The sequence below is a fragment of the Callithrix jacchus genome, chromosome 2 (genome assembly GCF_049354715.1).
Source record: "Callithrix jacchus isolate 240 chromosome 2, calJac240_pri, whole genome shotgun sequence".
Classification (NCBI taxonomy): Eukaryota; Metazoa; Chordata; class Mammalia; order Primates; family Cebidae; genus Callithrix; species Callithrix jacchus.
The window spans coordinates 148,308,093-148,328,458 of NC_133503.1; the positions used below are offsets into that span (position 1 = coordinate 148,308,093).

Here is a 20,366-nt window from a genome sequence, read left to right on the forward strand (position 1 = left end):
AATGAAGAGTATAAACACAGAGTGCTTTTCAGATAAGTTATTTTCCATTACTTATCTAATAAATGTATTAATGATTACTCAGTACACAAATACAAATATTTAAATGTAAAGTTCTCAGAAGTCCCATTTTTACATAATCCAATTCTTCAGATTTTTAAAAAGAGATCTATGTTTGCAGGCTTAAGAGCAGTTGGCTCAGATTATTTAAAAAAAAAAAAAGCTGGTTCACAAATATTTTCCTCAAATATTTACAGCTGCCCTTGAATACACCTATCAACTGCCAAATCACAACGATGATGGTAATAGCTCATTTTACTCCTTGACCATCCTGACCTTATGAAATAGGCACTCTTTACTGTCCACCTTTTACAACCAAGAAAACTGAGGCCTGAAGAGGTTCAGTTACTTACCCCTGGTAACAAAGCTGGAAAGCAAAGGGCCAGTATTCTAACTTAGGGTGTCCAACTTCAAAGCTGGAACTCTTGAACACTGAATAGTATTACAGTGGGAGGTATGAGAAACCTAATTGAGGGAGAGATCAGAATAATAAGCTCTTTTAGCCAACCTGGAGAGATTTGGACTCCAGTTAAATGAGAGAGGGATGGGTGAGGAAACTGATCACAGCTGCCAGCAATCTTTTTTAACTTAATGAGGGTTGGGATGGTGTCAGAGATGACCAAAGAGTGTGAGGGAAGGCAAGATTTGGAGGTGAAGAGAGGATGAAGGCCAAAAGTAACCTGGCTGTTTTTGCCTTCTCTAAAACATTCCTCATGGGCTAGAGATTTGTAATTCCTCCTAATTAAGAGACATAAGTTCACAGACTACTTCTTTGACACTAAAGGGAAATGCAGACTTTTCCTATTAAGAAAAAAAAAGGGATCACCTGTACATAATCACAGACCCTATCCATGGTTTTTAAAAACACCTTTTTTTTTTTTTTAGATGGAGTTTCACTCTATTGCCCAGGTTGGAGGACGGTGGTGCCATCTCAATTTCACTGCAACCTCTGCCTCCTAAGTTCAAGTGATTTTCCTGCCTCAGCCTCTCAAGTAGTTGGAATTGCAGGCATGCCCAGCTAATTTCTCTATTTTAACTAGAGACAGGGTTTTACTATATTAGCCAGACTGGTCTTCAACTCCTGACCTCCAGTGATCCACCCACTTTTGCCTCCCAAAGCGCTGGGATTACAGACATGAGCCCAGCCTAAAAGCATTCTTATAGAAACATCAAGTTTTAATTATAACTTAAGGGTAAACTGGTAATTTTTGAAAGGAAGTTTAGCAATACTTACAAAATTCAAAATGCATATACCATTTATTCTGGCATTTCTACTACTAAGAATCTCTTATAGCTATTCAAATTCACACACACACATGCATACACATTCACACATAAAGATGGTCATAGTAACAGTGTATATAAGGAAAAAATGGAAACAACCTCCTCAAAGTCATTCAGTGGGTTAAAAGCTAAATATATCCATACTATGAAATACTGTACTACAATTAAAACAGAACTACATCATAACAGTAATAACTTAAGGTATTCATAAGAGAAAAAAACCTGAAGACTATTTTCTAAATTGTTTATTTTAAAACTTCATATATATGTGTGCACATGTCTGCACATGTTGTTCATGAGGAAAAATGTCTCAGAATATGAACCATGTTCTCCACAGTGGCTGCCTTGTGAGAATAGGGTGCTTTTGGAGAATAAGGGAGCTGTTGGGAATGGGGAAAAAAAAGAGGACTTGCCTTTTTATATACTTCAATACTACTACATGAATTCTTATTTTTTAAATTTTCTTTTAAGTTTCACTCTAGTGCATTTTGAGCTAGTATAGTGAAAGCAACTTTAACTTTCTCCTATATAGAATATATTTACTAATCATATAGACCATCAGGAGATCATATCATTGTTTTACCAACTGTCAACACCAGCATGTTCTATTATACAATAGAAAGGGTATGATAGTAATAATCAAATTACCTCCCTAGGATACCTAAAAAAAAAAGCTAAATTATAATAAACACCACTATCCACAGGGAAATAAAAGGAAGGGAAATATGACATGAGACCTCCATTGGATGACTCCAGCTGTCACTCACTGGTAGATTTGGAACATAAAAGTACATATTCTTAAAAAATAAATACCCAACCTTCCTACTAAGAACAAAACAGAATGAAAAAGAACAGTCATACTTTTTGCTTAACAAATATGAGTGCTTACACTCATCTTAAGTATTGTGCATAGAGATGCTATCAAGATATAGAGGTTCGGCCTCATAAAGCTCGCAATCAAATGAAAATGAAGAGCTACACAATGAAGAAGGGACTGCTAAATAGATTTGCTTGCTTATTTACTATTATCTGGAAGAGTCTGAATAGACTGATGTACAAGGTAGCCAGGACCCCAAGGCATTCAGAGGCAAGGTTAAGCAGGACAGGCAGACATGAATGGCATTCTTGGTCTTGGTTGTGTAAGAACCATGTTCAAATAAATTGAAATGGAAGAATAACACATGAATGCACTCCTAGGTGAAACTACAGAAGGTATGCCTTTGTGGTACAGAGCCTAGGTTCCTCCTATGCCTCTGCAGATAAACCACCAGCAAAGACACAGAGCTGGAAGAGACCTTAGATGTCCTATGTAAACACTCATCCTATATGTGAATAAACGCCTTCTACATTTGCGGAGGTGAGAAGGCATCTCTGAGCACAAGACAGGGAAGTGAGGGATGAGTGTAGGCTGCTTTCAGGATTAGTTCAGGCCCTGGGAGTGAAAGGGTCATTGAAATGATCCTTTCCTCTTTTCCTCTATTCTAGGTTGGGGTCAAGGCCACAGTTTCCCCTTAGACTGTTCCTCTTTGTGGTAGTTTGGCCAGTACAGGCTAGCCAATAGAAAGATTAGTGAAAGAAAAGCCCTAATAGAGAAAATAAAAGAGGAGGAAATATGTGCCAGAAAGTCGGGAGAAAGTAATCTGACCTCCACCTATAGTATTATCCATCCCTTTACTGGCTTCTCTCTTCTTAACTATGAGTACTTGTGGATACTCCAACATGAGGTAAACTAAGTTATCTTTTTAATTATTATACATTGCATTATTAAAATTATCTCAATACTGTTAGAGATTATTACAAGCATTTTAAATATGAGAAAAAATAGGCCCGATCCAAGGTCACACAGGTAATACATAGTGGAGACAATAGAGGATTCTAGGCCTCTAGATTTCAATTTCAGTGTTCTGTCCCTATACCACAGTTTGCCAAACTATAATACATCTCCCTTTAATAGGAAGAATAAAGGACAGAAGAGACCACGATGATTAACTAAAAGAGTGGGGTTAGTGCTTGGAAATCAGTAAATCTCGAGAAAAGTACTTAGCAAAGACATCAGCTTCTTTTTAAGAATATGGAAGCTAGGAAGTTTTATTAGAACATAAAACCAAGAGCAAACAATTTTGCTTTAAAAACACAGAACTACAACTGGCAATCTCCTTGGTTGGCCATTAACATTAACTATCTTGCAGTCTCTTTTAGCATGTAGTGGTTAATTTCATAATTTAATTAAAACTGTGTGGGAAATTTTATGAAAACATATTGTAATGTAAAAAGGACTCAACTATTATGATGGCAAATTATATTCCAACAACCTTCACTGAATCTGTGACCTTGGACAAGTCACTAAACTCCTTCTCTTTGGTTTCTTCATCTACAAACTATTGAAATTTAAGTTGCAAGGAAACTGTGAAGAACAATGTGTACCTGAAAAACTTTAATTCCCCAGGATAAAATCTTTAAAAAATCAATAGAATACTTCAAAATAAGAAAAGTGACTACTAAGATTTTAAGAAGTTCACAAGGGAAAGGGAAAAAACTTACTGTTATCAAAATATTTTGTATTTACTCATAAATTATGCCTTTCTTCCAAAAAAGATTGTATAAGCGAAACCTTGTCTTTATTATGCCAACTAATCAAGTCTAAATCGTATCTTAATCCTACCAATATTCATGTTCAAGATATTTGTCTCAAAGAAATAGTATATCCACAAAATCATACAAGAAAGTACTGCTTTAGAAACAGATTTTTTAAGAAAGAGTTCCTTACATAAATAAGTTCCATTCTTTCTATACAGATCTTTATAGGCAGGTGAGATAATGTTGCCAAACAACTGCAAAACATTTTTAATCCCACCCCCTATGTAGTCATTAACAATTAAAATAAGACCCTCCAGGGAGCAGATTTCCCATTTCATTACTTAAGGTCAACACGGCCTGCTTCCTACCTCTCTTCTTTTTTACCACTTCTCAAGCTAGAATGGAAGGTAGCTCATGTAATTGGTCCATTTTCAGGCTGGGAGCAAATCCGATGATAAATTAAGTGAAGAGAAAGCTGGTGGGATTAACTACTCAAGTTCACTGCTCTGGAGAAGCTGTTCTTATACACAAGTTATTAGGAAATCATATTGAGTCTAAAGGTAACCTGCAATCTATCCTTGATAGTGTTTCCTATTTTAGAAACTATGAAAGATATATGTCATATGAACACATTCTCTCATCCAACTTTAGTGTACAATGTTTCATTAGTTCCATTCTTTCGATAGAGATTGAAAAATCCTTCTGGTAAGAAACTTTAGGGGCTACTATCCCTCAAACAAGTAAGACAAATGCAGATCAAGCAACTAATTATTGATGCAGGTCTTTTGTTTTACTAAAATTCAGAGAACAAAGTGACCTTAGCAGAATACACGACCTAAGGACAAAAGGAGGGAAAAGAGAGAATGCATAAAAGTTAGAAGAAATGGTATATTATGTTCTCTGCTTCCACGAAACAATTTAATAAGAAGCCACAAACAGGTTCCTGAGAAATCTCTGGGATGACTGGTAGCTGGCCTGAATCTTCACAAGGCAGCAAGATTTGAGGCAGATGATATGACAGAGCAGAAGCCTACTTGAAAAAGTCCTTGAATGCATGTGCTTTTGGAGGGTTGAAGGTACTTCTGTGGCAGCCTTGTTTACACTTCTGTTATTTAATATTGGTAGACTCGACCAAGTCAAACGCTTTGCACACCTTATGACGGCTACTTTAGTAAAGCGGAGCCTGATATGGGGAGTACTAGAAGAAATATACTATGTGGATTTTCTCTGACACAGAAACCACATTAAAAGTACCTCACAGCACCAGGAGACTTGTAAAAGAATGTTCACAGCAGCTCCTTTCAAAACTAAGCCTATCAAAAGTGAAAATGGACAAACAAATAGTATTCTCATATTTAGAAAACTCCAGAGCTGTGCTGTCCAGTATGGCAGCCACTAGCCACATGTGGCTAACTCAGCACTTGCAGTGTGGCTACCAGTGTTTTGAAATACGTTGTGAGGTGAAACAGAAACCAGATTTCAGATTTAACATGAAAAAGAGTAAAATAGCAATATTTTTCTTGAATAAATATTTATGAATCTTATGATATGTGTTGGATTGATATTTTTGATAAACTGAGCTAAAGAAAACATACCACTAAAATTAATTTTACTTGTTTCTTTTTACTTCTTAAAATGTGGCTATTAAAATATTAAAACCATGCATGTGGTTAATATCCTATTGAAAGGCTCATGTTATATTTCTACTAAACAGTGCTTCTCCAGATGAATAAATTACAGGTTATGTGAAGCAGTATGGGTAAATCTTAACATGATTCTGAGTGAAAGAAGTCAGATAATAAAAAAAACCATACTGTATTATTCCATTTACACAAAGTTTAAAAACAGATAAAACTAAACAAATATTTAATGATGTCAAAAACAACAAAACACAAACCGCTAAGGAACTGATTACTATAAAACTAGGCAGCAGTTACCAAGTGGGGGAAAGAGGAATTTGAGACTGAAAGGGGTGCTTGGAGCCCTCTCAAGTGCTAGGAGCCATCTATTTCTCTGCCTGGGTGGTGGTTCACTTTGTTAATCTGCACATTCATATTATATGTACTTTTTTACATTTTTATATCTCATAATTTTTAAAGTTTGCAAAAAAGGACCTCAAACCGCTTTTTTGAAACATTTTTAACCGCTTTTTTTGAAACATTTTTATTTGTTGTATCTATTGAAGAAAACCTAAAAGAACAAGGTTGAGAGACTAGTCCTAGATCTGAAATCAGTATAACTAAAGAAATGTAACATTAGGTCCCAGAGCTGTTTAGTCAAAACTGCATTACCTTTTTCAACATATTTTTAAGTATTTTAAAAGTTATGTCCAGATGTTTTAAAAGCACAAGCAACTATGGTTTGACAACATTATTTATCTTATATTAATGTACTCTATGAAATAAGTGGTAGGTATATTTCTGAAAAGTTGGGTCTTGTGAGTTGACATATTTACACTGCATAAAATAAACACATGATAAATGTGTTTAAAATAAATGAGAAAACATGTTCAATGTATAAAAGATTTAAAAGAAAGCTTTCTGTATTTTCTTATACAAAATATTCATATTCTAAATTTTCTCTAAGCACGCTGTAATGTTTTTGTAAACAAATAATTTATTTTCCTAATATGAGGTACCCTGTCAGAAACTGTCCTGCACTGGAAAATAAATTTAAAAAGAAAATTGAAAAAATTCAAAATATGCACAAGTCAGTGTATTAACAAGGGTGAATTAAAAAGTATTTTGCATAACTAATATCTAATACTTGACGAAATATTACTAAATAGGGGGGGAAAAGTATAAGAACCAAGCTTTAACATGTATGATTTTCCTGAGCACGAGAGGCTTGGCACCTAACATGAAACACTTCAAAAGAAATGTTTCAGAATACAAACGTAAAAATCTCTTTTGACTAACTAAAGGCAATGCTGATGACCTATTTCACATTTAATTCATTTTTATGCAGAAGAATTGAATTTGTAAATGGAAAAGGATCCAGAGAGGAAATTTAAAAAGTGAATGTTTATACTCACCATGAACTTGGTTAATTTCTGAATTTTGGGAAAGAATTTCATCTGCTAATTTTTGAGCAGTTGGCAAAACTTCTGTGTGGTGCACTGTGATCAAATACTGTACAAACTTTTGCAGTTGGTCTCTATTCATTTGAAAGAGAGTCTCTGAAATGGGAAGATGCAGTTTGACCTGATCTGGCTTGCGGATGCGGTATAAAGACAGTGCCACAACATGGGCACAATAAAATATGTCCTTGTTTCCACAGCTGCAGGTCACTGAGGTAATCTTGCAACGATCAAAGCTGATGGCCACGTTGCAAACAGTTTCTGGCTCCGATTGTATTGCAGGTTCTGTCACTGTGCCGCTCAAGTGGAAACCTTCAGGGTGAAAGAAAGAAAAGGAGGGTTTAGCTTCTCCATTCAGATGCTATGAAATGCTCTAATTCTTTGAAATGTGTGGGACTTGACAGCAGCACGAAAAAAATATGACAGTCTTTATATTCAAGTAAAAACATTCAGGCCACCAACAACTACCACCACTCCCTTACAGGTAAAAAAAAATAAATGGTATTCAACAGATATGCTAAAGTATTTCACACAGCCATATGAAAATGTATACTGCCGTACATCACCATCATACCTGTAAGAAGTGGTTAGATCACAGCACTAAGAGGCCATCATTACTATACTCTGAATGAGTGGTATACAAGATTAATAATCCCCCAGATCAGTGGCTTTCTTGTTTCTTTTCCTTTTTTAAAGTAGAGTCAGCCAGTTCAATTTTCTTCTCAAAAACAAACTCTGTCTACCTTTATTCCAGGTGGCCACTAGCTGGCTCTAACTAACCAATACTGCAGCTCTGAGGAGGTCCCTTTCATAAACTTTGACCAGAGAAATTTTTAAATTTAATAATACTTTCTGCAACATGCATAAAATATACCCCAATATAGCAATGTCTATAAGCAGCAACTGCTGATAGAATTGCAGGGCCCACTAAATCTCATATACACCACCACCTAAGTAACTCATAATGATGATTCTCTTCCATGTCACATACAGAGGAAAGCTATACAGATGTATGGCGCGCTCTCTCTCTCTCTCTCTCTCTCACGCACGCACACACACACACACACACACACACACACACACACACACAGAGTACAAAATTATCAAGGGGTAAAAAGCCTTAAGAGGCCTTATAGCTTAAACTCAGACCCACACAGAAATCCTCTATGACAGTGGTCCCCAAACTTTTTGGTACCAGGGACCAGTTTTGTGGAAGACAATTAGGTAATTTTTCCACAGATGGGGGGCAGGGGGCAGGGATGGTTAAAAACTGTTCTACTGTTCCACCTCAGATCATCAGGCATTAGATTTTCATAAGGAAACCTAGATTGCTTGCATGTACAATTTACAATAGGGTTTGTGCTCCTATGAGAATCTAATGCCACCAGTACTGGTCCACCGCCCAGGTTGGGGGACCCCTGCTCTATGAGCTCCATGACCAATAGCCGTTTTGCTGCCTATAATAGTCCACACATGAGGCACTCACCCTGCCCCAGTGGTCATTCCCCCTTGGATAGCACTAGCTACAGCTTACAGCCAACTGCAAACTGCCTTCCACCACCACTGCCCACCAGGCAGTCCTGACCAGCTTGGCCAGAGGACAAGTCCCCCACGCTCTTTTTCCCTACACTGAACAGGAAGGCTGTCCTAAATTGGGATGGGTGGTAAGGGTGAGCATCCACTGAGTTCCACCCTCTCTCTCTCAAAGCCATATGCAGTGGCCAGGGATAAGCCTGAAGGGAGTAAGAAGCAGACACCTTTGGGAACCTCCATGACTCAGACTCATCTCAGGATTTCAGGTGCCTGACAGAAACTTGAATGCTACACAGCGAAGCCCTAGGCTCCCTCCCAGCTTTCCTCTATTGATGCAACTTTAATAAAATTCATCTAGCTGACCACTGTTTCTTCCAGTTCCCCTTCATTCTCAAAGAAAAGGATCTGTGGGGACTCTGTAAGGGGTGGTGCACATGGAGCTGCAGAGGTAAAACTCAAGTATGACAGCCCCAGACAATGGTTAAGAGTTTACACATGGGACATCTAAATCCTGCTTACTGTCTTCACCTACAGAGAACACCTAGGCTGGAGACTTAGATGAAATGCTATTTCTAAAAAATCTTTCAGAGTAATATAATTTCATCTTGATCATCCTTAGTCAGCAACATTTAGTAAAAGGAAAAAGGTGTCATTATAATCTTTATAAAATGAATCAATGAAAAAAGAGCATTCCCTAAAAACAAGTCACTCTTATTGCTTTAGAATAAGAAATTTTGAGAACTGTCTTATGATGACCTTTGGTTTTCTTCCACAAATATTATCACTGTTTCAGAATGGATATTCCAGTCTCCTTTATCTCTTTTAATCAACAACTTCTTCTGAAAAACCACAATTAAAGAAAAGGTACATAGCAAATATTGTAAAAACTTTTTAATATCTATTTTCCCATGAAGAAAAAGTCGCATGAAAAAGTAAACACCCAGCAAATCTCAAAAATGAAGAATAAGGACAGTCTTGCTGTAATATATGCCAGATGCACTATAAACATGCAATAATTAAAAATTCATGGGACAGGCACAGATTAAGACAAAAAAAATTACCAAGGTATCAAAAGAGTCTGGAAAGTTACCAAGTATATTCTGTACATTTAGTTCAAGGCAAACTTTGTTTCCCGCCTGTCATGTATATACTTGCACAGGGAAACCAGTTATCTTAATAGGAAAATAGTTATCCTAAACTGATCATTTATAAAATCAGTCTCTTCCCACTTAACACTATCACCTCTCTCCCCACCAAATCAATCCCTTTGTCTCTCTGCAAAAGCGATGTTGGAGATAACTTTTTCCCCACCCCTGCACCATGAAGATGGAGAACTATTCTAATCACAGGCAAAGCCAAGACAATTTAAGGATCCGAAAGAATTAATCTAGTTAGTACTTAAAGAGTCTACAAGGAAATAACGTAACAGATGCTTCAAAAGACTGATTTAACTGTCAAAGAAGAGGCCTTATTAAAATTGGTGAAGCCCTCAAATTGTTTCTGCAAAAATGACCTGCTTTATTCACAAGAGTTATACTGTACAAGTCAGAAAAGAAGTATATTGAAATTTGACATCATACAATTATACAGAAGGTATCCCACATATTATATAGGTTTGTTACTTAAAAATTTACTAGCCTTGTAGGCTTATAAAATCAAACTATAGGCCGGGCGCGGTGGCTCAAGCCTGTAATCCCAGCACTTTGGGAGGCCAAGGTGGGTGGATCACGAGGTCAACAGATCGAGACCATCCTGGTCAACATGGTGAAACCCCAACTCTACTAAAAATACAAAAAATTAGCTTGGCATGGTGGTGCGTGCCTGTAATCCCAGCTACTCAGAAGGCTGAGGCAGGAGAACTGCCTGAACCCAGGAGGCGGAGGTCGCAGTGAGCCAAGATGGCACCATTGCACTCCAGCCTGGGTAACGAGCGAAAACTCCGTCTCAAAAAAAAAAAAAAAAAAAAAAAAAAAAAAAAAAATCAAACTATAAAATATTGTAATCTCCAAAACAATTTAAATAAATCCAAGAGAAATGTGAAGGCACAAATAAACAAATGCATGTCTTACAGCTCTGATATCATCAAAAATTAAGGTGTTTCATTAATGCCTATTTTTGAAGTAATTTTAGATTATCTTTCAAATGTGCAAACTCCTTTAAATATTTCAACCATTTTTGACAAAAATATTTCTAAATGTCATAAATTCTACTTTGCCTTCCTAATCAGGTGATCATTTAGGGTATTACTGAATGGGAAGAACGTTAACAGATAACTGCAGATAGCAGTATTTTTAAAGTAGGTTATTTTTGTAACTTTTCTCTACTATCAGCTATCAGGATGACTTCTCTTATACTGCTAAGTTTACAGAAACTTGTTTGCCCTCAGGTAAGTGGCACCTCTAAGTTGACTAGCTTTGTGGCAGTTATTTAATCCTCTCAGGCCTATTTGTTGTTGTTGTTGTTGTTTTGGCGGGGGGAGGGCTTAACCTTTAGGTGAGCATGCTAGAGGAGAGGTTTTATCTTAAATACAGGAAAATTACATACACACACATAAAGGACAGCTGGTATATTACTCTATACAACTACACAATACTCAGTCAATATGCAGGAATTTCACCAAGCCTATTTCAGGGTTGTATAGTGGTGTATTTTGGCCTCTCCAATTTGCAAAACCTTCTTTGAAATTCTACCAACTCATTCTCTGTGGATCCTAAATCATACCAGAGACCCCACAGGACAAACAAGGATACTGTTCCTCCGTCAATAATCCCAGGAAGGCTGTAAGGCATCCCCTAGCTGGTCTTACCTCTTAGGTTTTGTTTCAAGACAAAACAGTGTTCCTAAGAATTGATTTTGCCTTTCTGGGGTTCTGACATACCATGATGATCAGCTGTTTTAATACTGCAAATGTAGAATCTTTCTCTGGAATAGTCTGTTCTATACAACAGAACTGAGCATACAATAAGGGACAGTCCTGCACTTTACGAAGAAACATGGATAATTAACTGTAGAACTAAAATTGAAACTATATAAACCTTTTCTTAAAATATTTATTTGACTTTATAAAACAATCTGTGAAAGACAGTTAATTCCACAAAAGCTTCACAGGGCAGTCAAACTGTTTTATCATCATGCTGTCAAGGAGCCCAATAAAATGTTAGAATCCATATTCTTAATCTGCAGAAACTGAAGAAAAACAAAGCACAAAGCAAGGCATAGTGTTGTACAGTCCTTGGGAATAGATTTTGGTTTAGATCAGGTCCTGCCACTTAAATGCTATGAATCTTGGACATATTAAATATTTAACCTCTCTGAATATCACTTTATTTGTGTGCAAAATGTGGCTAGAAATACCTCCTAGGGTTGTTTGGGGAATTAAAATGAAATAACATATGTAAAGCACCTGGCACATAGTAAAATTGCTCATTAAATTTTATTTCCCTTTCCTTCCCTTCCCAGCTGGAGAAATAGGGGAGGGGTGTCAGACACATTCCCTTTCACCCAAAACTTTCTTTTTCTAAGCTACTGGAATCTTGAGGGGAGAAAGGGTCTGGCTTATGGAGGTGGCTTCAAAAATAAGAGTGATAGCTGAGAATAGTTCAGTTAGGTGAGTCAGACAATACTAGAAGAATGATTCCTATTTGATGGCAAAACCAAAATATTTCAAAGAGCTACTTACACCTTTACTCAACCCAGCTCTTTTTCCCCATTTTCCTAAGTGCTGCCAACTAACAAATAGTTTATTTTGTAAAAGAGTGTTACTTTCATACAGAGAGAAACTATAAAGTATTAGGGAGAATCTTTTTTAGTAACCATATAGGATTCTAAAATGTTATAATGCAATGATTCTGAAAATATGGTCCTGGGAACCCCCTCCCCAAGAGGGGACCCTAAGTCTCTTTGAAAGAATCCAAGAGATCAACATTTTAAAAAATACTTTTATCTAGACATTATTAACCCTTTAAAATCTTCTTCATGAATGTATGTTTAGTTTTCCAGTATCACATTAGGTATGATGTCATTACAAACTGAACAGAGAGAGACAGACAGCAAAGTCCAGCTCTCTTCTATTAAGACAGACATTAAAGAGATTTGCAAAGATATAAAACAACGTCCCACTGTTCACTAAAATACTGTTTGTTTTGAGAACTGCAGTTATTTTTAATGTTGTGGATTTAGTACTGTTATTTGATATATATTTTTGTTTTTCCTTTTTAATTTCAAATATAGTAAATATCACTAGATATAATTCTCATAAGCAAAAGTACTATAGGCACTTCCATTACTAAGAGTGATACCAGAAAGCTGAAGAACTGCTCTTATAATGCACTGCCAAGATGTGGAAAAAAGAACTCATCTTCTCTAAATCATATTGATTATTTGCACTTGGATCTTATAGTAGGTCAAAAAGACTCAGTAGAGAAAAATGGAAGGGGCAAAGTTCTTACACATGAACACATATTCAAATCATGTATGTTAACTTTACATTAACAAAGATTAAGGTTTCTGGAAAGTAAATGTTTAATTCTTCACTGACATTCCAAATTAAGCTAAAGAAATTAAGCTTTTGTTAAAACTTATTTTTTATATCTTAGGTTACATTTTAGTTGCATATTAAAGGGAATAAGGAGACCCACGATATCAGACTGAAAAAAAAACAAGTATTTTAAAATACACAAATAATTTCTAAAAGTTGGCCATTTTGTGCATATATGTATATGAACTCAGTTAACTGCAAGACTGTTACAAACTCAAAGCATTAGGAAATTTCTAAGCTAAAATAAACTGGCAGACGTGAAATAAACATGCACACTAAAAACTACTGCTTTCATGGCACATTCTTTCCAACAAAATATGTGCCCTGTGCACAAGGCGCCTAAGTAACATATTCTTTGTTGAAAAATAATGTAACAGAAGTACTGGTGTAGTACTTACACAAATACATCTTTCACCCTTTTCCTAAATAAAAAGAACCCTCAGGGAAATTAAAGGCAGAAACCAAGGCAATGTAATGTTATGGCTGAAAGAGTGGCAAGGGTTGTGAGGGGTTTTTTGGTAATTTTTCTAAAGCCAAGTCTAAAAATGCAAAAGTGTTAACGCTCCCATGGCAATGTATTCATTGGTTAACTACAGTCACTGCATTAGCTAAATGTACAGCAACTAATACTTGATTATGTAACCTTGGTAAAACAGATGAGTTAATCATTGCCCCCCAAAAAACTATTTTACCTTTCCTGACCCTGAGAACTACTGCACATAATCTAACACCCCACGGTACAGTAATTAATATTAAAAACAAAAAGTTTTAATGTAAATTATGTACAATTTCCAGATCAACAGTACAAACAACATAAGGGCCGAAGAAACTTGCATAACACTTGCATAAAATATCATATTCCTTTTCAACTCCATAATTTTCTCAAAAGGAAATCCTAAATTAAAGGAACTGCATCCTGTGAGCTGCCTAATTAAATCCTCTAGCACTAATTTCTAATGCTAAGCTTAAACAGCTTATAGGAAGACATTAGGAGATTTTGCCAGCAATCACTAATGAAGTGGTTTCCATCTTTCAAAGACAATATTTTTTAAAGGAAAAGCTTTATTCTAAGACCACCTTAAAATGCCTATTTGCAACTGAATCACTCCTACACTTCATTAATGTTTAAGAGAAAAACAATGGCAAATTAATGCAAAGGCCAGACTGTAAACCACAGCATACCATACAAACAACATAAAAATTTACGGAGCATGCATTGGATGGGCCCAACTAAGAGTTCCCAGCAGCGTTCTGCTCAGTATTGCTTGTTTTCTCGTTAATGTCGATTCTTACACCATTTTCTTACAAGAATCCATGTGACTGGAATACCTGTGTTAGATATGAGTGGCATTAGATCATTATTTTAAATTATTTTTGAAAATAAGACACCCACCAATTTGGATATCTGCAATGTGCACCTCTTAGAAGTAGCAGTAGTTTAAGGGGAAGTGTTAAATTTTTTTTAAAAGTCCTATCACTCTTTCATACCAAATCCTGAAGCACATAAGGGTTCCCCACCATTACCACCAAATTACTATCAACTAATTTTTCAAGATGTATTTCTATATTTCAACTTGCATATTTAAGGAAACAATCATTGTCTAGCCTCAGATTCTGGGTGAGCAGTTGGGGAGGAAGTTGTGATTTTAAAAAAAAAAGGTGGAATTTGAATTATTTTCACAACTGTAACTCTACAAAATGCTTAGGAATGTGAAATATTTGCCCCAATCTTTTAAACGTAAGCTGCTTTCTCTGATGCCTACCTTTTCTAATACAAGGAAAGCAGCTCTGGCCTTCTACCCTTCTTAAAGGTGGGGACAGCCCTGCAGCCCTTCCTCTCTAGGATCCCTTGTTGCCTGCAGACCCCACACTGCCCCCACCTCAGTTCACTTCTCCTTCCTCTCAAGGCTCACTCTAGCTTCTCACCTGGGTCCCAAACTTCTGAAGTACAGATAAAATTTACTGCAGCCCCTTGGTGCTGAAGTGCCAATTCTTAGCATCTCTGCATACTCTGTCTTGCCTCCCGAGGACCAGGTATAAATGAGGAGGAAGCAGAAGATCCTTTTACCTATTTATTTCCCATTGCTGCTCACAGCAAAACAACCTTTGGAAATGCTTAGCTGTTTGCTTTAGGAGTGGTGGTGAAGAGGAAACAGGAGACTAATTCTGTTTACCAGGGCCAAGAGCAAGGGGGAAAGTATGCTCAGACCTGGGAGTGGAGAATGTAGGCCCTGGCAGCCAAAGTCCTCCACTCACACTCTGGAGCTCTTGCCTGATCCTGCACCTCAGCATGAGCCCTCACCTTTTGGCACTAACCATTCCTAATGCCTTGCCCTACGCCCAGGTCCTAACCCACTTAATTCTCACAACCATCCTGCAAAGCAGGCATCATATTCCCCTTTTTACAGGTGAAGAAACTGATGTTTTCTAGGAGAGGCAGTAACAGAACACACTCTGGATTAAATAGAACTGAAAGGAACAGAAGGTTTCTACGATTCAAACGATAACTTACTCAAATAAAATCTTTCTACTCCAACACATAAATGATTTGAAAAGATCAGAGAGGCCAGGTGCGGTGGCTCACGCCTGTAATCCCAACACTTTGGGAGGCTGAGGTGGGTGGATCACTTGAGGTCAGGAGTTTGAGATCAGCCTGGCCAACAAGGAAAAATCCCGTCTCTACTAAAAATACAAAAAAAAAAAAAAAAAAAAAAGAAAATTAGCTGGGTGTGGTAGTGCACACCTGTAATCCCAGCTACTCAGGAGGCTGAGGTAGGAGAATTGCTTGAACCTGAGAGGCAGAGGCTGCAGTGAGCCCAGATTGTGCGACTGCATTCCAGCCTGAGCAACAAGAGTAAAACCCCATATCCAAAAAAAAAAAAAAAAAAAAAAAGATGAGGAAGAGGCAAACGAACAGATCCAGACACTTGAGTAAACTCTGCTAGTTAGGAAGCTTGGAGGCAGAGCGCTTTCATCTCTGTAGCCCAAGGATCCAGCATAGTTCTTAGAATAGGCCAGGCCCTTGAAAGTATATCAAATGAAAGAACTCATGTGGTTCTTCCAAGCAATGCCCACCCTGCACTGTAAAAGTTACAAATAACTAAATGCTTTGGCCCGAAGCCCAGGATACTTTAAATTAACAAAAGACTATTTTTAAGAGTCCACTCCTCTCTGTACTTCAAGTTAAGCTGGAAGCTCAGAGATAGCAGAGGTCTGTGGCATCCCCATCACAGAGGACTATCTTGGAGGTGGTACTCCAGAAGAATTTGTTAAGAGGAAACAATACAAACACTCTTAGCATTTGGAACATATAGATTGGTGATTCTCACACTGGAATGTGCATATGATAAAGACTGCTGGGTCCCACACATACAAGGTTTCTGGTTCAACCCAGGTGATGATACTGTTGGTGTCCAGGGACCAAAGTTTGAGAACCACTGACAGGATTAAAATTACAGCCTCAACAAGTCCTTTCTAACCAAGATATATTTGAGCAAACATAGTAAATGGAACAGTGAAGAATGTATTAACTCGTGATATTAAAAATATCTTATGTAACCTAAATGTTCCCATTCTAACAGAAACTTGTCTGAGCATTACAAAATGAAAGTAAAAATAACGGCCGGGTGCGGGCAGGGGCTGACGCCTGTAGTCCTAGCACTTTGTGAGGCTGAGGTGGGCAGATCACCTGAGGTCAGGAGTTCGAGACCAGTCAGACAAACATGGTGAAACCCCGTCTCTACTAAAAATACAAAAACTAGCCAGGCATGGTGGTGGGCACTTGTAATCCTAACTACTTGAGTGGCTGAGGCAGGAGAATCGCTTGAACCTGGAAGGTGGAGGTTGCAGTAAGCTGAGATTGCACCATTCCACTCCAGCCTCAGCAACAGAATGAGACTCCATCCCCCCGCCAAAAAAAGAATGTAAATTAGCATAGCCACTATGAAAAAAAAAGTAAAAATAACATAGTTATTAATACTTAAAGCTATACCATCTTTTCAGTAAAATCTTCATTAAAATCTAAATTAAAATATACAGAATTTTAAAGAGAGCATTTACTTCTGCAAAGAGATTGTTTTACAACATCCCTGGGATTCTCATATTAAGAGTTTTGTGTATTAGAAACAATTCAATTAATAAAAAAAAATACACAGGCAGCTACTTTCGTAACACATTTTTCACCTGAGGCAAAGTGTACCTTATATGAGAAAGTCAGAGGCAACAGAATGCAGGATAGCACAAGGTCATGTAGGGCTGGAGAGAGATTTAGCACCTTCTAAAATAAGATGGGTCTTCCTTTAAGCTCAGTTTAGTGACCTTAGGCAAGTAACTTAGCCTTGATGTTTTCATCTATAGAAAGGGGTAATACCTACTTTGTAGAGCAGCTGTAAGGACAAAATTAACTATATACAAACCATCGTAATTCCTTTTATGAAATGCCTGCCGTCATCATTTTTGCAATAGAAATGCCACATACTCTGGGAAGCTTGGTATTTTCAACACATGCACTAAAACCCTTGCCCGTTAGTGTAAGTGCACTTGTGCTGGAAATGCCAAGCTCCCAGGAGCATGCCGGCATTCTACCACAATAATGGACTAGGGTTTGTTATGCTAATCCATGGTTTAATACATCCAGACGTCCAAACTAATAGAACTGCTATCATTTTTTTCTGTTGTTCCAATTTTACATAGCACATTTTAAAAATGTAATTTGAAGGAAAATGAAAAGAATTTAGAAGACTTAATTTTGCCACAAAATAACTTGCAGTCTTAATCAGTAAAAGAAATGTTTCCCTCTTCTTCCTTTTGAAGATTTCTCTCTACTAAAATATAAAACACCCCTTTTATCCCTACTCTTTACCTTCCATGTGAAGTATAAAAAATTATTTTTATAGCTCAAGTCTACCTTGTCACTGAGGGGAAGACTAATTGAAAGTTTGAGGCAACAGTAAGGAGACTTGCAATTCTTGTTTTGGGAAGAAAACCTGACCACAGCTTTTTGTCTTCACTAATGTCTGACCTGACAAGCAAAGTGAAGTCAGAGCTCCTGCTCTCCTCAAAGAATCTCAAGGAACACTAGCTCCTGCCAGGACTGTAAGTTATTGTCATTTTGCTTACTGTAGAGAGCCAGCTGAGAAGAAAATCCTTTCTGCCCTCTCTGCCCAATTTGTATGCTTTAAGAACAGTGAGATAGATATATTTTTACCTTGGCTAAATGGCACATTTTTTCTTAAATACATGGCAATAAAAAAATAAGCAAACAGATAGGTCATCTATTCAAAATGCAGGTAAAAATGGCTAAGTCATTACCACCCATATCTTGGAGCACTGTTATTTCAGGTAAGATTTTATTTTCCTTGTTTTAATTGGAAGGGGGGTGTTTTTACCTGAAATTTCTACAATGAAAATATACTGCTTGTAAGAAAAAAAAGTGCTTTCACTAACATTGAACAAATGTTCAAAGTCTTCCTGAGTAAAGAATTTGACTTATAAATGATCCAGCACCTGTTCTGCGAGCCTGGTAAGAACCACACCCCCAGTACAAACACTGACAGTCATTAATGCAGCTCTGACTGGTCCGGCCTACTATAGAAACAGGGTACTCCAAAGCTTTCCACTGGATGCTGAAGCCACCTTATGGCTTAGCCACAGTCCACAGAAGAAGATGGGCTACAGAACTCAAAAGTAAGACAAGGTAGAGAGACTCGGACTCCTGATTCTAATTTCAACCATTATGTAATTTTAGCCTCATTGATAAGTTATTTAATATCTATTTCTTGTTCCCTCTCCTTCTCTTATTTATTAAATAAGGGAAATAGATATTGAATTACTTCCAAAAAATTGTGGAGGGAGGCAACAGTAATAGAGAGCCAACCATGACAAAGTATGAGTTGGTAGTTGCTATGCTCACTTATATAGTATGAGACATTTGACCTCCCCTGGCTACTACAGAGTTGAATCAATGGTCATATCAAATGATCTGTCGGCTTTGGCTCAGGGAAGGGGAGAGAGAAAGGAAAAATACAATAGCTGTAGTCACATTTATGTCATTGGCATTTGGGGGGAAATTTTTTAAAAACTTAGAAATTAAACACAAAAGTAAGCGTTTAATTTTTACCAACATAATTTTTACCCATCTGACTGAAAGTGAGATTCTGAGGGCATTATTTCTTTTTGTTGTGTTCCATATGGCTGGCAAAATTTCCAGCTGTATAAAGAAAGAGTAAAGAAATACAGGTAGGGTTTATCAAAAATATAAAATATAGAAAATAATATAGAAACATAAAGCCCATTAAAAAAAAAACAGAATAAAACCTATGGATCATCTTGTCTGTCTTCACTACATAAAGAGTTATTCTTTCTCTTACTATTACATATATATATTATAATAGAATATATACTCTTACTCTCATTATACATTATGTATTATGATCACTCAACAACTGCTTCCTTAATCGCCTACTTCATAACAGGAAATATACAAGTCTCCTGGGAAGCATCCATGAATAACACAGGGTTCCAGTTCTGAGAAGTCACTGCATTATTGGACAATTTGAGTTAACAAGACAGATTAAGTTGGATTTGGAAATAAATAACAAGATACAATATCTAATGCAATGTAAATTTTAGAAAGAGGAGAAACTACAGTACAGACTCCCACTTCCCAAGCCATGTTCTATGTATGTTAACAGAAGCGGGAAGGATTTCCAAGGTCTTATAAGTTTGGGTTAATTTGCACCACCCTTTTGAAGATTCAAAAGCACATGAGAATGGTAACTGCTATAAGAACTCAAAGAGCAACAGGACTCCTAATGAACTCTATTTACTAATAAAAGGTCTAGAATAACTGCTGTAGGATATAAAAAAGAAACATAATTCAGTTTAAGCAGTAGAGCTGATAAACAAAACTATGGGCTCAACTAAGTTTAGAATCATCAGTCAGCATGAGCCAAACTGACAGAATTTTGTGATCTCTCTCCAGGAATTCAAGACTACCTGGACATGTATGGCTGAAAGGCTGGAGATGCTGCATCATCAATATCCCTCATCCACTGTGAAAGAACCAGATATTTACTGGAAAAGGTTAACATCGTTAAAAGTCTATCTTCTTATAATGCAATACAAAAGAAAATACACCAATGCTGCTTTTATCTGCACCACAATTACAGTCAAAACTTCATCTGGCATACTCTCAACCAGAAATATCTACTAACATTTGATTAAACAGAATACTACTCTCTTTATTCACATGTCTGAGAAAGTGTTTACAATATTTTATATCCAAATCCTTCAAAGTTG

General features: G+C 36.9%; 1 protein-coding gene across 1 annotated transcript in view; it reads right to left on the minus strand.

The window, feature by feature from the left end:
* The window catches only part of ZSWIM6 (zinc finger SWIM-type containing 6), a 212,942-nt gene that overhangs the window by 64,386 nt on the left and 128,190 nt on the right, over positions 1–20,366 (minus strand). The window contains exon 2 of the mRNA XM_035291529.3: positions 6,953–7,309. Coding sequence (XP_035147420.2) covers positions 6,953–7,309 — 357 coding nt within the window. The remainder of the gene's footprint in view (positions 1–6,952; positions 7,310–20,366) is intronic.